The sequence below is a fragment of the Carlito syrichta genome, unplaced genomic scaffold (assembly GCF_000164805.1).
Source record: "Carlito syrichta isolate Samal-C Ts95f unplaced genomic scaffold, Tarsius_syrichta-2.0.1 Scaffold301905, whole genome shotgun sequence".
Taxonomy (NCBI): Eukaryota; Metazoa; Chordata; class Mammalia; order Primates; family Tarsiidae; genus Carlito; species Carlito syrichta.
In genome coordinates, this window is record NW_007246001.1 from 100135 (window position 1) to 118327 (window position 18193).

The following is an 18193-nucleotide window of genomic DNA, read 5'->3' on the forward strand; positions in this document are numbered from 1 at the left end:
TGGCTTAGAAAAAGGAGAAATGGAGCCAAAGAAGCCAAAAAAAATGTGGGTGGATGCCAGAAGCATGGAACAGCAAGGAAACAGCTCCTCCCCTACAGCCTCCAGAAAAGAACATAGCCCTGCTGATACCTTGATTTTAGCCCAGTGAGACCCACATTGTGTTGTTTTAAGACACTGAGTTTGTAGTAATTTGTCAGGGAAACCATAGGAAACTAATCGGAGTCAGAGAATTGGTTTCAGCTGTGAAAAGGCTTCATGGTGGTTATTCCACTGAGACCTGAAATGCTTGGGTGTAGTGGAGAGGAACAGTTATGAGTTAAAATCTTACTACTCCAAGTGTGGTCCCTTCTGAGTAGCACTAGCAGAAACTTCTGAGTAGCACTAGCAGAAACTTTTTTTTAGAAATGGAAAATGTCACCTCAGGCTCCACTACAGACCTACTGAGTCAGCATCAGCATTTTAACAAGATCCCCAGATAATTAGCATTCATATTAAAGTTTGAGAAGCACTAGATTAAATTTAATACAAACTGTTTTAAAATGTGAAGAAGTGTTTCAGTTTTCTTTTTTGATGCACAAATGTCTACAGCAAAATATTTAAGGATTCCAATAAGAAGACTGCTAGGTTGCTGTTTGTTACCACTGACAACAGAAAAAAAAAAAGACATTTCTACTGTTCTTAAATAATGAAGAAAGCCCTTCATTCTTCAGTAAAATCCATCTGCCCCGACCTGTAGAGTTTTCCTTCTTTGAAAATTCCCTTAAGTTGAAAGATTATAAATATCAAAATTTTATTAACTTAAAAAAATATTAGAATTCTTGGAATACTCATAGAGCCATCTTGTGGGGGACAAAATAATTTCAATCACAGAATAAATTTTCTTTAATTACTTTAATATAAAGGCAATATTCAATATTCTACATTTCACATAATGTTTGAAAACAAGTTTTAAAATCTTCTAGTAAGTATTTAATGAAAATACATTTATTGAAGGGTAACAATGTCCACAAAATTAATACTACCAAAATATTACTGATGCCTTTTGCATTATTAATATTTGGAGGGTACATGTAGAAAACATGAAACAGCATACAGACATTTTAAAACTACATTTTACCCAGCCTCCATCTTTTTGCTAAATCTTGTTCATACTAGCAGATATATTCAAGATATATAAAGATATCCAGCTAAAATCATGTTTCAAAGATGTTAATATAGCTCTCCACCAATTATATGGCATTGCAAATCCTTACACCCACCTACAAAATTAAAATAAACAATAACCCAATGAGTCTTTCTAGGCAAAAGATTCAGTTAAAAAAGAGAACATTAACAAAGAATTAGTGATAGTGACCAGAATAAGACAATCAGTATAATCAAGAAAGGTATGTGATTATTCAACATAATTTGATATGGACAGATCAATGCAACTCACTCAATAAGTAGACAACATTGTTAGGAGAGTGGGCAATATGATCCAGAGACCTGTGTTTAAATTCACATATAATAATCTTATTTCAATCAACCTGTAAAGTAAAAGTACTAAATCCACATTAACATTATAACATACATCTTACAATAATATAAAAGTCAAATCATTATTGGTACTTTTTTTCCGTTAAAGTACACAATTTAAGAAAACTTCACAAGAGTGTACACTTTTGAAAGTTATGATCAGTGTATACAGTATAGTCAAAACAGGCACCTTCATTATAATTTTTTTTAATAAATAAAAGCATATTAACAAAAAAAGGTAAGCAGCACCTGAAGCCTTTGAATTTATAACTAAATGCTGGTACCCAAATAGTCTAGCCAGTTAAGTTTCACTAAGAGGTGCAAAAAGGGAGCCATTTTAGACTTAACATTTTAATTCTAGTAGAGAAAAGAGCATGTGTGGGCTTACAGTCCTGTCACCCGACGATGAGTAGCATACCAGTCTTTCAAGTGTCCTATACTTTGGAAAGCAGACCTGACTCTGGAGCACTTGCCTTAATTAGATTCTGAATCTCCTTGAATTTTGGATGGTCTTTATCAGCTACCAGCTGAAGCAGAATAGCCTCACTCGTGGTCACTATGATTCCAGTTCGAGCAAGACGCTTAAAAAAAAAAAAGAGAAATAAAGACAAACCAAGAAGTAAGCATGAGAAAAAACAACTATTTTAAAATAGCAAAAGTATGCTGGGACATAATAATTAGTGTCCTTTCCTAACATCACAGTCCTCAGCCACGTCATCAAATTTAATGATTGGGACGGAATTCAAAACTAGCCATACTACACAGTCAACAGAATTAGACTCAGTATTAGCAAAATGGACTAGAAACAAGTAAAAGTAAACAGGTAGCCAATGTTATAAACTATATGTGCCTGGAACAGGAAAGTCATAAAGGCTAATGATTGCAAAACATGAGATGAGACAGAAAGAAAGGAATGGTTGTGAACTATATCCCCATCAATGAATACTTGGACACTTCTAATTGCTATTTCTTAAACACTGCAGGTTTGTGCTTCCTTGTTCACTCAAAGGAGAACAGCTTCTGATTTACTGCTAAATGTATTCAATTTGTTTATTTCTTTTTTACTATTAGATAAAAAGGGGCCTCTGTATACATTACCCCTACCATAGTTTAACTGAGATAATATACGAAAGCATGCTATATATTAGTACTTATGTCTGGCATCCCTGATATTTAGTAGCCATTTATCTTTTTAATGGTGGGGAGGGAGCAATACTTCTAAAGTTTGATTAGCTGTGCTATGGATATAACTGTAGCTGGCTAAAATATTTCATTAAATAATTATCCAATCTCATATAACTAAAGTTTTTAATTGGATTAAAACTACTATAATAATTAAAATGATGATTCTTTATTTCTTTTTTCTTTCTCCAAACATCTGACCTACAGCATGTGCATCCATCCTGTAAATAAGAGTGCTTTTCACGTATGTTTATTGCAGTATTGTTCACAATAGCAAGAACCTGGAAGCAACCATGCTGCCCATCAAAAGAGGACTGGATTTTAAAAATGTGGTACATATACACAATGGAATACTATGCAGCCATAAAAAAGAACAAAATCATGAATTTCGCAGTAACCTGGATGGAACTAGAGTCTATAATACTAAGTGACCTCTCACAAAAACAAAGGTCGAGTATCACATGTTCTCACTCATATAATAGACCTTGAACATCCAACCTAATACTATAAGAAAATGACTGACAGTAGTGGGAAACTATGGGGGGGGGAGATGGGATTAACGGTAGCAAATATCTGTCTGGGGATGGGGAAGCACCTCTTATCAATAGGGTGCCTGAATGAAACGTATTTGTATACCTAACCCTTAACTGTACCCCACAACATCATAATAAAAAATATTGATTATAAAAAAAAAAATTAAGAGTGCTTTTGTCTAGAAAAAATTTGGTGGTAAAAGAGCTTTCTCTGAAGTTTAAGAAAGTGCCCCCAGATGATACAGGAACTGCCTTCACTGCTACCAACATAAACTTTTTAGAATCATTAAACGAGAGTATAAAATTCAAGGTTATATAAAATTTCACTGACAATCAAAGAATGGCCTTGCCAAGTTACTCCAGTGGAATCATAATAACCTTAGGTAAACTCAAGGAAGGGAAGAGGAGGAGGAAGGGGAAAGAAAAGAGGAAGGAAGGGAGGGTGGAGAGCCAAGAGCAGAAAATAGGAGGAAAAGAGGACAGAGGGAAGGAAGGAGGGAGAAGAGAATTCTATAGCAGAGATTCATTTTAGATTTGTTATCAGAATCCAGGGGAGGTGGGGGAATAGGCAAACTGCTATCACAAAAAGCATCCACTGTAAGAACCATGGAAGAAGTGGTTAGAAACAATTCCTGAAAAAGTCAGAGGAAAAAGCCCGAGAGCATTTGCACAGCCAGGAGCATCCCTGAGGAGTGGAAGTACATCTTCCTTCAGATGGTTGTACATCAGCAGATCCAACATTTCCACTGGTAGACTTTGTCTTTTTAATCTCAAGGGAGTATAAGTCATCACTACTTATCAGAAAGCAAGCTTGTACCTCAACAACCAGAATAGAAAAAGATACATAACAGCTAACCAGAACTCTCTAGAAAAGAAAAAAAATATCAGGGAGGTTATGGGGGAGGGAGAGTGAGGCTGTTAGTTCAGATAAATACCAAAGGTGAGTTAATTTCTGAGTTTTTTTGTTGTTTTTCTTTTTTAAGATTTCTGAAAACTCTAATTTCCTCCTCCTTGCTTTTTAGTTAACTATCATATCAAAATCCTTTGAAAATGCCCAAAGATCATAAGCTCGCTTCAGATAAAAAGACAGAGAATAAATGTAAGACTGGTTGCAGTCCAGTTGTATGAAAACAGCACTGAACGTCCAGCTATTCAAGCCCAGCTCTCTCACTCACCAGCGGCCTGCATTGCCCTGCCCTCCTTACTGCCCATTGTTGAATCAATGGATTTCCAATGATTCTGTCTAATCTGAATTATAAACTTTCAATGTCTATGAAAATGCTTTAGATTGTATACTCCAAAGTGCCAACAAAGGTCAGTTCTCACTAATCCATCTAATTCCTTAGTGAGGCAGGAAAGAGAAATCTGTTCCTAGGGCTAAGCATAAAAATCTGTTGATCCCAGAAGAAGCCTGTCTACAATGTCCAGACTTCTTTAGACTTACTGAACCCAAGGCTGGCCCATGATACCCCATGAAGCCTCTGTGAGGCTAAGAGGTCACCATGGCAAAGACAGGGTACGATATGTGCATCACAGAAATACGTTTTAGTAATGTGACACCTACACACTATTACTTAGCTTCAAGATTGAGATATGGCCAGCTCGGACAGGATTTTAAAATAATCTAGCCAGAAAACTGTGCCAGGGGAAGGCATGGCTTACCAAAACACAATTTCTAGACCAGGCTCCTAGACCTGCTTCAATGGAAAGGTTGCCTGAACAGAGAAAGAATAGCAGTAGCTTTCCAGACATACCTGGCAGTCCTGCCCACCACCCTGACAATACTGGTCCCAAGTCACTTTCTCTCCTGGCTTAAAAAGGAGCAATCAGTGAAAACTCCAGCCACTGAATACACACAGGTGCATGTGCATTAGGTTTCTCAAGTTCTCTCCTTACACTTGCAAAACCAATCCAACTAGGCCAATCCAAAGGAAAAGAAAAGTTGCTCTGACCTACAAACCTGAAAATGCAAGTCCACAAAGCCATGAAAGTTTCAGAGAGGGAGGTAAAAGACTAAACCCATTAAATTTCCAAGCAACACTAAAAATTCCCAGAAGCACAAGGGCATCACATTTAAGAGAGGGTTTTATTATCTTTTTTTTTTTTTAGTTGGAGTCTCACTCTGTCACCCAGAGTGGAGTGCAGTGGCCGCTCCCGGTCACTGCGGCCTCAACCCGCTGGGCTCCAGCGATCCTTCCGCCTCAGCCTTCCCAGTAGCTGGAACTACAGGCACGCGCTATCATGCCCGGCTACTTTTTTTTTTCTATTATTGTAGAGATGAGGTCTCGCCAAGTTGCCCAGGCGGGTCTCGAACCCGCGGGCTCAAGTAATCCACTCACCTCAGCCTCCCAAAGTGCTGGGATTACAGGCTGAGCCACCGAGCCTGGCTGGGTTTTATTATCTTATTCTGCATTTATTTACTGGACAATTATTAGTTGAAACAACGCCTTTCAGATGACAGGTACTCAGCAAACATTTCTTGAATAAAGCATATGCTACAGGTCCTGGCACAGTGATTCACTGACTCCTTAACTCTGTGTGACATCGTGACACTCTAGTGCCAGACAGCCATGAAACATTGTAGGTGAATGGTGTCCACAGTCAATGAAACACCTTCTAGTCCCAGAAACTCAAGTCTGAGGAAACCTAACACAGTTGTCCCTCGGTATCCTCAAGGAACTAGTTCCAGGACCCCACCCCCACAATACTAAAATCCGCAGGTGCTCAAGTCCCTGATGTAAAAAGGCACAGTATTTGCACATAACTTATGTACATCCTCCTGCATACTTTAAATCGTCTCAAGATTACTTTTAAGACTTAATATAATGTAAATGCTATGTAAATAGTTGTTATACTATACCTTTTTATGTTATTTTGTATTGTTATGTTACTCTTTATTATAATTTTTTGTGCATATTTTTAATATTAGGTTATTTGAATCCATAGATGTAGAACTCATGGTTCCAGAGGGCCAATTATAGAAGGATGAATCAGGTGTGGGCCCATTCTGCCCTGGTTTTTTGGCTAGATCTTGGCTGTGTTAAACCAAGGTGAGCTGCTTTTAATTTACAAACCTCTAAACAGTTCATGTTAGGCTTCGTGGAATACCTGTTAGTGCATGTACAAAACTGGAGCAAAATTACAACACTAAAGACACAAAGGAACTTTTGGCATCACTAGAAATCTAGATCTAAGGAGACAAGATATAAAGTAAGACATGGTGGTGGGACCTTAATGGTTGGTCAGTACACAACTGATGTTGTCAGACTAAGTCAAATTTAGGAGGTAAACCTTTCATTACTATTAAATATCTCGTACTCTTCTAATTTAATAGGAAAACTTGACAAATGATCTATTTTCAAGCAGGAGTAAACTTTCATTACTATTAAATATCTAGTACTCTTCTAATTTAATAGGAAAACTTGACAAATGATCTATTTTCAAGCAGGACTAACCTCAAGAGCAAACATCCTGTCCATCATGCTTCTCGATGAGGTGGCATCAGCAACAATATGAACCTCAACTCCTCGGCCAACTAACTCCAGAGCAGTTTGCTGGATGCACACATGAGTCTAGAACCAAGTAAAAATCATATGCAATAATGGGGTATACTAAGAGTAGTTTACAAATAAATGTACAAGAACACGATAAAACAAAAAGCACTGCAAATCTAAGAACTTTGTCCTACATCTACCTTTGCCTCTAATTAGCTAATTTTGAGCATGAGGTAGCACCTTTGGCTTTGGTTTATTCATTTGTAAAATCAGAACTGGATTATACTAGTGTTTCTAAGCTACAAATCTTAAACAAATTCTTAGAGTTCTAGGAGACTTTCTTGAAGATTTTGTTCGGTAATCTTCATGACTTTCATATAGCCTACTACTACTACTACTCATTTTTAGACTTGCATTTGGGTTAATGTCTACATTTACTCTAAGTGCCCAACATGAAGAATGAGTCTGCAGTACTGCAGACTGAGATAATAGTGGGAAACTGAGTTATTACAAGGCACTCAGTAGAAAAGGTAGGCCAGGTTAAAAATAACTTATCACAGTCAAAAAATAGCCAGTTCACATCACCAAGAAATGTATTATGCAGATTCCATCATTATAAGTAATGATTTCATAACAATTCATTAACAGAGACTACAGAGTACACCATAACTGAATTATATATATAAGCAATGAAAGCACATTTCAATAATGTCACAATGTCAACTTTATCTTCACAGGACAAGAGAGTTTTGGAGAATTGCCAACCAACACCTCATTAAAATTAGCACTGGAGGACTACTCAAAGGTAATTTTTTGATTAAGCATAAGGTCCAATTATGATGAATAAGCAAAAAAAGTGCAAAGCCAGCAACAGCATGTGGTATGTTATATTTATACAAACAGGCTTCTTCTATACTGTCATGGTTGAACTCAAAATACAGAAATATATTTTATGCACAACTAAACTTGAGATGATAGCTTGCTATTATTAAAAATGTATATATAAAATCTTTCAAAATATCACAACCATATTAAAGCAATATTATTTTGATTTCATTGATTTTATAGTTTTGCTTACAGTTTCTAAAATTTTAGTTTAATAGGTAGGAATAAGTCAATTGAAATCAGCATTAGGAATCCATGAGTATTTTTTTCTGTAAAAGGACACGTACATGATTCAAATTTGAAAGACAATGAACAACATGACCTCCAAGGTTTTTCTAGCACAAAAATATGACCTAATTGAAATCTTACGACACATAAATAAAAATAATGCCTTTGGTGAAAATGAACTCCAAAAGCAGTCATTAAAACTATAGGTCCAAGAATCAATCACCCTGGATTCAAATCCAGCTCCATCCCTCCCTGGCTGTCTTTTAACTAAAGTGAGCTGTTTTTAATTTAAAAACCTCTAAACAGTTCAGGGTAGGCTTCTTGGAATACCTCTTAGTGCACGTATAAAACTAGAGCAAAATTACCACACAAAAGACACAAAAGAGCTTTTGGTATCACTAGAAATCTAGATCTAAGGAAGAGACAAATGCTATAAAATGAGGTCAGGCGTAAGGTCTAATGAACTGCTCTGTTCTTCGAGAAGAAGAGATCTAAGTCTGACACCTGTATTCTTAAAATATATTTACCACAATCAGGAAAATCAGTAAATTAAGATGAAAACTGGGTATCAAATTATCAAGTTTCACATTAATTGCTGTAGTTGGTCTACCCTAACAATTTGGGCCCAATATAGATCTACCAAAAAGCGAAAATCACCACTGAATACAAGAATTTAGTTTCACTGGTTTCTTAAAAGTCTGTAAGTCTAACCTTGGGCAAGTTGTATAATATCTCCATATTTTCGTTTTCTCATCTGTAATATGGGGAGACTAGGAGTACTTGACTGTAAATGTAGGGTGGTTGTGAGAGACTTAATGAGTTAACAGTTATAAAGCATTTAGATCAGTGCCATGTAAAGAGTGAATACAATACAAGGTGGCTACTTCCATCATTATTACCATCTATACGGCATTCAACATACAAAAAAATTAAGTTTTCCATAAATGATATTGTGCCCAAAACATAAATAGCAGGTACTTACTTCTACTCCAAATAATACAACACTCCTGACTCCAGGAATCTCTGCTAATGCTGCTTCTACTTCTGGTAATACCATTGAAAACTTGGTCTTTGGAAGTACCAGCTTAACACCTGTTAAATCAATTTCTTGAACAGTACTTCCAAGACCTTTTGGGTACTGTTCTGTTACAATAACTGGAATTCCTAAGATTCGGGCCCCTTGCAACTGAAAAAAATAACCAAACACAAAAACAATTAGCAATACACACACACACACACACACACACACACACACATGGATGTATATCATACTTCAGCAAATTGGAACAAATAAATAAACAAGTATACCAATCTTTGTCCCACGCTAATAATGTCCCCAAAATACTTGATGGCTGGTCTGAACCTTTCCTGCATATCACAGCAGAAAAACACAGTGCTTGAAGGTGTAAGATTTCCCAGGGTAGTGAGCTGATGAAAAAAAGAAAAAAGAATGATTTAGTACTTGTTATCCAATGCCATTTATTTTCACTATAGGTCAATAAAGAAAGAAAAATGTTCTTATTGTTTAACCCAGTAAGGCAATTTCTACTACTATTATCCAAAAGAAAGTATCTGAATTACAGAAAAAAAAAATTACCCCAAAGTAGTTTTCTAAATTGCTTTTAATAGTGAAAATTAGAAATAAACCAAGGGCCAACAATACAGAAATGTTTTAACAAATCTTAACATGTCCACATGACAAAACATTTTTTAGCCAATTAAAAAAACGAGTGGAAAAAATATTCATAATATAATGTTAATTTTTAAAAAAGGCATATTCGCCAGCATTTCAATAATGTAAAAAATATAAACAAAAAAGTAGAAGCAAAAACAGTATATGAAAATATTAACTAGTGTTTATAGAATTTAGGGGTATAGGTGATTTTTTTTCTATCTTTCTTATATTTTCTAAATGTTATTTAACATTAAAATTTCCTTAATGTTACTTTAAAATGTTTCTTTTATCATCATAAAAGATGCTACAATAGTAAAAAAAAATTTGATGATGATACTGCTTACAAGTAAAAAAAAAAAATTTTAAATCCATGGCAGAGATTGTAAAACAAAAAACCAAAAATAAAACAAAAAACAGAAACAAATCCAGAAATATTGCTATCATCAAGATAGAAATATAAAGATTCTATTCTCAAAAATGACTTTGAGAATTCAAAAATGCCATAAAATGATACCAAGTAGAAGATCTAATGAACTGCTGTTCTTCAAGAGGAAGAGACCTAGTTTAATACCTGTATTCTTAAAATATATTTACCATAATCAGAAAAATGAGTAAATTAAGATGAAAACTAGGTATGAGATTATCAAACTTCATGTTAATTGCTGTAGATGGTCTACCCTAACAATTTAGCCTCAATATAGATCTACCAAAAAGCAAAAATCACCACTGAATATAAGAATTTAATTTCACTGGTTTTTTAAAAGTCCACAATGAATAAAGTCTATAATCGTGAATAACAGAAAGCTCTTTAAAGGTGTACTGTGGTCCTGAATGAACCAATATCAATACTCTCACTAGCCACTACTTAAATCTCTCCTTTATTCTTTTTGCTCCTCCTAAAACTGCCGCAGATAACAATTAATAATACTCTAGAGGAGTCTGTCCCAATTACATGACTGGTTTCACCACCATCACAGCTTCAGACCCTGCCTTAGTATCTCTGCATGTGGCAAGACTCTTAGGGAATTTAGGGAAACAATTACTACAAGAATTAATGAATCTTATGACATCTTTTATCCTCAATGATATAACTGTTCTAATTTATCTATACTCTGATCTGAGGGATCTGGCATTTTAATCTCCCTCTGGTACTGGTTCTATAGACTGATTAGCCATGTATAATCCAGCACCAAATTCATGTTAGAATGTGAGAGTCATCTGTAATTCTAACATTATGTATAGAGTTTTCCTACTTTTCCAGTAAAGTATGATTAAAATAAATATTCAAGCATATTAAATTATATATTTTAGCCATGGCTGCTTCTTTACTCAATTTTTTAATGCAAGTATTATGCCTCTTTTTGATTGTTTTCAAAATCAGTGAGTATGATCTGGACATATATAAACATTGCTAGGAAGGCCAATTATTATGTATTTAGGATACTAGTTTCAAAACCAATCACTATTTATGACAATGTATTTTAAATTCACAGTAAACATTAAGCCTTGGCTCAAAAGTTTCAAAATCTACATTTTTAAAAAAATAAATTGGAATATAGCTTCCTAGTCATCCACAATGTGCTTAGGGTATACTGTATCAAGCAGTTTGCCAGCAACTGGCCTATCTGAAATAAGAATAATGCAACTCAGTCAATCTCACCATTCTACAACAGGTGAGAACCAGCAAGAAAGTCAAGTAAACCTTCCCAGGCAATTATGTAAGTATGGTGATGGCTACCCATTAACATGCTTAAAGTTTATAACTGTTTAGATTCTAGCTCTCAGAACCTATCTCAGACTGTATTGATGAACTTTGTATATATTCCTAACAAATTTGGTTATCTAGATTCTGGATTTCCATATGGCTAAAAATGGCTAAATCAAAAAGGAAACTGCTTAAGGGCAGGAAAACTGACAGCAGTAATATATTATAGCTGACAGAGAAAAGATTCAAAATATAATAAAAAACAGATCAAAACTCAAATAGTTCTGCAGCCTAGGCCTCTGGTGAAAGAGGCTGTTACAACTTATAAATTAGGGAAACATCATTCTAGCATATTCATTAAGAAAATGTTAAATTAGACCAGGCACATTGGTTCATGCCTGCAATCCTAGCACTTTGGAAGGCTGAGGAAGGATGACTGCTTGAGCCACGGAGTTCAAGACCAGTTTGAGCAACATAGCGAGACCTCATCTCTATGAAAAAAAGAGAAAATGTTAAATTATATATTTCAGAAGCAAAACAATATAAAATATTTTTTAATTGGAATATATAAATGAGTACATCATTATGTACCCTGAAATTCTAAATATTTAGTGTTGTGGTTTTCAAGTTTTTATCACTTGGTGCTTTTCTGTACCTCATTTTAGCTGTGAGATATACTGTTTTGGACAGGGGAACATATCAGACTATGAATTCATATTAAGCACAAATTGAGATCAGAAAACACAGTCCTGAAATCCTCACCACCCTGCAAAATCTTTCTAGTATAAGAATCTACCATATATAAACACTCAGTAAACAAAGAAATCATAGAGAAAACATTAACAAAGCACATTTTTATGCCACGACTACTGGTCATAATTTAGTGAATCAAAAATGTCCTACATTTCATAAGTACTTTCCACATCTCCTTGAATGTGATGTGCAGAGTATTTACGAAAGGAGTTTAACTCCCCACATCCTCTTGAAAGGGGCTACATTTAGTAATTTGCTTATAAGAAAATAGATGGGGATGAGTAACTTTACAGTGGAGAATTCTGGCAAACAAGTCTCAGCCAAGTGCTCAAGATTAATGTAATTAATGATGTCATGCTGAGAATATGTATCCTTGATATGATGAGAATGACCTTCAGGATCTTCCTCTCAAAAATGCCACAACCCCCTTCTAACTATGAGAAAAACATCAGGCAAAACAAAATTGAGGAACATTCTACCAACATACCTCATTAGTATGCCTCAAAACTGTCAAGGTCATTAAAAAGAAAAGCCTGGTACACTGCCACAGCCCAGAGGAGTCAAAAGAGACATACAGCTAAGTGTAACTGGATTTTGGAACAGAAAAGGGACATTAGGGAAAAGCTAGTGAAATCTGAATAAAGTGTGAAGTTTAGTTAATAGCAATGTACCAGTGTTGGTTCTTTGGTTGTAATAAATGTACAACATGTTGGGTTTTTTTTGGTTGTGACAAATGTACCACAGTAATGTAACAAAAATGGAGAATCTAGATACAGAAATACAGGAAGGAACGGTCTGTAATATCTCTGCAATTTTGTTATAGATCTAAAATTATTCTAAAATAAAAAGGTAATTTAAAAATTTTAATGGCCTTCCTATACTATGGTAGGGGGAAAAGATGCTACTTTATGAATAACCTCCATACTTTAAAAGTCAGAAGGAAGGCTTTGTGACTACAAAAATAAGACCAAGAAACTCTAACCATGCTCGCCAATCCTTCACCCTTCATCCCAAATTCACATGAATCCAAACAGTCCTGTTAAAATGATTTAACTCTCTATAATTCAAGAATTTCTTACTTTGACACATACACTTCTCTTATACCAAAATCTTTTAGATCACTGAAAACATTTCCAGTAGTCAAACATTTACATGTTACAACTGCAAGATGGTCAATGCTGCCACAGCAAATTAAAAGTGGACTTGACTAAAGAACGTGAGTAAAAGTATAGCAATAAGAGATCCATGCATCTTCAGGAAGCATGCAGAAATCATATACAATATGAGTATCTACACACCTTCATATATCTATATACCTATGTATATTCCTATACATACATATGCACATATACATACACACGTATACATTTAAATATAAAAAGCTGATCACAGCAAATGGCTTCCTCAAGCAAGAGGAAGTGGAGAGATCAGATTCAAGTATAAAATTTATAAAATGTATAAAGCAAGAGGAAGGAAGAGATCAGATTCAAGTGTAAAATATTTGCCCACTTTCTTAAGAACTGTGATAGCTGGGATTTGACCTTAGATTTTACATCCCAAAGACTTTTCATTGCCTAGTCCCAATATTACTATAATCATGCCAGTATCCACCCTTCTTCATTACCAAATGTGCACTGATCATTTTCCAGCAATGACAGCTACATCTGCAAGGGGCTACATCTGCCCTACTCTTGCTCAGTCTCCTTGGTTACTCAGGACAGGCACACACAGGGTGGCTGGACTATTTAGTGATACACTGTGTGTCAACTCTATTCTATCCATGAAAGTGATGCATGGTGAGTATACATCACTTTGTTGAATTGTGGCCCCTAAAATTCATATGCTGAAGTCATAATCTCCAGTACCTCAGAAAGTGGCCTTATTTGAAAATAGGGCCAATGCAGCTATAATTAGTTAAGCTACGACCACGCTGAAGAATGGCTGGTGTCCTTATAAAACAAGGTAGACAGACAGGCATACACGGAGAATGCCTTGTGACCAGAAAGGCAGAGATTGAGGTAATATATCTAAAAGCTAAAGAACAACAAAGACTGCTAACAAACCACCAGAAGCTAGGAAAGAGAGGCAGGGAACAGATTCTCCCTCACAGTCCTCACAAGGAATCAACCCTGCTGAAACCCTGATCTTGAACTTCTGGTCTCCAGAACTATGGGAAAAAAATTCTGTTGTTTAAGCCACTTGGTTTGTAGCACTGTTATAACAGTCCTCTAGCAAATTACTACAGTGACCAACCTGTATATCTTTAGGAATGACTAAAGTTTGAAACTGTGAATGTGATGTTGTAGAAATGTAGTAGTTTATTAGAGTCACAAAATAAGCATGATTTGCTTGGGAGAGAGCCCAGAATAAGGTCTGGGGTATCATTATTTCACTCGGAAGTATTTCCAAGAAAATACAATCACCATAGTTGTAGTAAGGTCTTGCTCTAGTGTCAACTCATCTAAAACAGAGGTCTGTGATGTGATTTCCCCTGGTTACAAGGATTCTCCATATAGAACAACCTGGTAGGCATTAGATTCCAAGTCCAAATCTCAATTTCACTAATTTCCATTATGTAAACTTAAGTAAATCATTAACATCTCCACACATAGTTTTCTTATCTATAACACAACAAGCTAAAAAGTATCTATCTCACAGGGCTGTTTCAAGGGATTAAATGAGCTTCAAGTGGCCAATCAATAAATGTATTAAGCTACTGTGACATCCCTCATATATGAAACACTACACTCTAAAACCCGGCATATGTTTAAAAACTTACTCCCTGATTAGGTTAAATATTTACTCTGAAGATCCCTTTAGCAGCCTATAAATATACAGAGAAAAGTACTAATTTTATATAACTTGTTATGTTAACATAGTCTGCAGAATTAGGAAAGTGATTTAAAAAGTGAATTGTCAGATGTCACCAACATACCGAGTAACCAAGACATGACTTGTTTCTGGCAAAATAGATTTGGGCCTAATTAATTTAGACAGCAAAAAAAATTTCACTTTTTTTACAAAAAATTCACCTTCTGTTAACATGATGTCACTGGCATAAAGTTACAACTCTAGCTCATCAGTTATAAAGTATGAACTTTCTAACTCCCTAAGGAAGGCAAGCTGTTTCTATGCACCTCAGAGCTGAGGACTGCAGGATTTCTTAAGACTGTGCCTCAAATTGGGGTGAAGGTGAAGCTGGACAGAGTCCAGGAACACAGTGATATCTGAATCTACATTAGGATTCCCCTTGGAAATGAAAGAAAAAATTTCCAATTGCAGATCATAACACAGTTTATTTATAGATGGCTCTAATGTAGCCACAAGGAGCAAAAAGTATACAAAAAGTTTTGATATTATTCTGGAATGTTAAATCTTTTTAAAGTGATACAAACCTCCTATCTAACCAATGGGGTGAAGGCACAACTGGATCCAGCTGTCTCCTCTCAGTGCCCTAACAGCACATCCATTGCCAAGTTGTACTGGGCCTGTTTCTCCATTCAGACTTCTGAGCATTAGCTCATCTACCTGCTCTTCCTGTCATGCTCCCCTGGCAAAGGTCCTGTCATCAAAAGCCATCACCTTCAAACTACTAAGGCAAAGGCATATCGGATTCCTTGCATTCCTTCCCTTCTCACCATGAATCCTTCAGTCTCTTCTATCTATAAAATGTCCATACCCTGTTTAAAATAATAATAATAGTGATAAACTTCCAAGGAAATGAAAGCTGGAGCAGAATCCCCTTCCAATTAACCATATCAGGAAAAGGTCAAATAACCTTCCCAGGTAAAGTCTTATCTTCTGGTCAAGAAAGTTGCCAAAGCCTTTCTTTCTACATGCAGAAGTAACATCCCTTTGCTGGCATCCTCACAATGTCCGTGCCCTCCTCTTTTCTGCATGGGCTCTCTCTTTACGGGTCACAGGCTGGAAAATGCACTGGTGGTGGTACAGTAACAAATTTACATGAGTTTCCATTAGTTAAAATTTTTAGAAAAATTTTTTTGAGAAAACTTGCAAGTCACAAAAATGACCTAAATTTCCACTATTCAATCTTCTCATTTACATTCTTTCCCATGTCTCAAAATTCACCAGACTTCAAACACTTAACAAAGCTACAGACACATAAACCATGCATGAAACATGAGCTAGGCCTTCCACTACCTGAGCTGTCAGCAGACATTCAGTCACTCTGACAGAATACTTAAGACGCTAAAAAGTTACCACAGCCTGATAATGGCAATGGGGTCTTAACTCAGTTCTCATAGAGCCGCTAACTAGCACATGTCCAGGATGGCACAAGCAGCCACTGTGTTCTACAAGGTCACTAGTCATGGCAAGACAAGCATGAAGGCAAACTCAGATCCTTTTGAAAATAAAGAATATATAGCCGGGCTCAGTGGCTTAGCCTGTAATCCCGCACCTTGGGAGGCTGAGGTGAGTGGATTGCCTGAGCCCGTGGGTTCGAGACCCCCTGGGCAACTTGGCGAGACCTCATCTCTACAATAAATCAAAAAATTAGCCAGGTGTGGTAGTGCGCGCCTGTAATTCCAGCTACCTGGAAGGCTGAGGCGGAAGGATCGCCGGAGCCCAGCAGGTCGAGGCTGCGGTGGCCGGGAGCCGCCATTGCACTCCAGTCTGGGCGACAGAGTAGACTACAACTCAAAAAAAAAAAAAAAAAGCAAATAAAGAATATGTTTTAGAATATATGCGATCCAGGGCCACAGAGGCCTGGGGCTAAATTTGAGAAAATAATAAATCACACTATTTAAGCAATGAACTACCAAGCTTATGCTCTTTGTCCCTACCTTAGGGAAAAAGGGTCCTATCACTCCAGGTAGCCACACTGAGTCTTCCCAAGTGACAGGCATTTGTTCCAAAGAACGGCATCAAGACAAAAAACAAACAAAAGTTCAAATTTGTGGCCTGTCCTCCAGTAATTTACTATACAATTCAAAATAACTGAAGGAGTGGATTTGAAATGCTCACAGCACAAAGAAATGATAAATGCTTGAGGTAATGGATATTTCAATTACTCTGATTTGACCATTACACATTTATTCTTGTATCAAAACATTACACGTACTCAATAAATTTAAACTATTAAGTACCCATAAAAATTAAAAATAAAGAAAAGGACAATTGAATATTCAAATCCTGTTTAACCTTGAATACCACATTTCGGTTTGGTCTTCTGAAAAAAATGACTTCCCAGTTTCTCAGCTAAAGAAAAAACATTGTAGTTCTTAAATTATACGTTTTTTCTTTTCAAAAATACATATTGTCCAATGAATCCTCTGTTAGTAAAGAAGAAGACCAGTCTTCCTAGTGTCCGAGCACAGCTTTTTACAAAATACGAATAAAATGCTATTAAATAATCCTTAAGTACAACAACTTTCTCAGCCAGCAGGATCAGGAACTCAGGGTCTAGCTTAAGTCGGGCATTTAAGAGAGAATTACGATCCCGGAGACGAATGTAGGCGACACAAATGTAATCAAAAGATCAGTCGACACTTTATTAGAAGGAGGCTAAGCAAATGGTTATTTCACTTAGGATTAGGGGATGCTTAAGTTCAAGAACCTTGAGAGCCTGGGAAGAGAAGGGCCGAGGGTTTGACGCCTGAAGTTTGCATTTCCGCAATTGGTTAACACTACTCCGGGTAACAAACCTTAAGGCCAATACTCCTCACCATCTCTTTATCCCCGCTGCGCACCACGCATCACCCGCAAATAAAAACAGCTACTACAGCACACCCCTTCGGTTCCGCAGGAGGCTGGGACCTGCTCCGGGCACACAAGCGGGTGCAGGCGGCTGAGGACCGCACGCGTGCGGGCGTTCGTTGGCGCCGCGACCGGCCGGGAGGCCCACGCCTCCACTCCGGCCAGGGCCAGCTGGCGACCGTCACCTTTGGACAGGCGCATTCCCGGAGCCGGCCCGGGCTTGCGAGAGCGGCGCAGCCCTCCGGACCCAGCCAGGCGCGCAGGGCCCGGCGCCCGGGCGGCTCGGGGCACCTGAGGAGCGCGGCGCAGGCGGGGACGGCACTGGGACGTCTCGGGAACCGGGAGGCGCGGCGGGGCACGCGGCCCGCCCGCAGGACCCACCTGGATCTGCAGCGGCACGAGGCGCAACTTGCAGCGCTCGCTCACCGCGAAGCCCTTGGGCAAGTCCACGTACTGGCCCCACTCCTCGGCGAACAGCTGCACCACGAATTTGCGGTGCATGTCG

The 18193-nt window shown here is 37.2% G+C and overlaps 1 protein-coding gene across 1 annotated transcript; it reads right to left on the bottom strand.

The window, feature by feature from the left end:
* Nucleotides 1–876: 876 nt before the first annotated feature.
* ISOC1 (isochorismatase domain containing 1) lies at nucleotides 877–18193 on the bottom strand. Its single transcript, XM_008055645.2, has 5 exons — nucleotides 18070–18193; nucleotides 9146–9265; nucleotides 8820–9023; nucleotides 6686–6802; nucleotides 877–2096 (listed from the first exon to the last, which is right to left on the bottom strand). Exons 1-5 carry the CDS (start codon nucleotides 18187–18189, stop codon nucleotides 1950–1952), a joined length of 708 nt encoding a protein of 235 aa, XP_008053836.1. The 5' UTR covers nucleotides 18190–18193; the 3' UTR covers nucleotides 877–1949.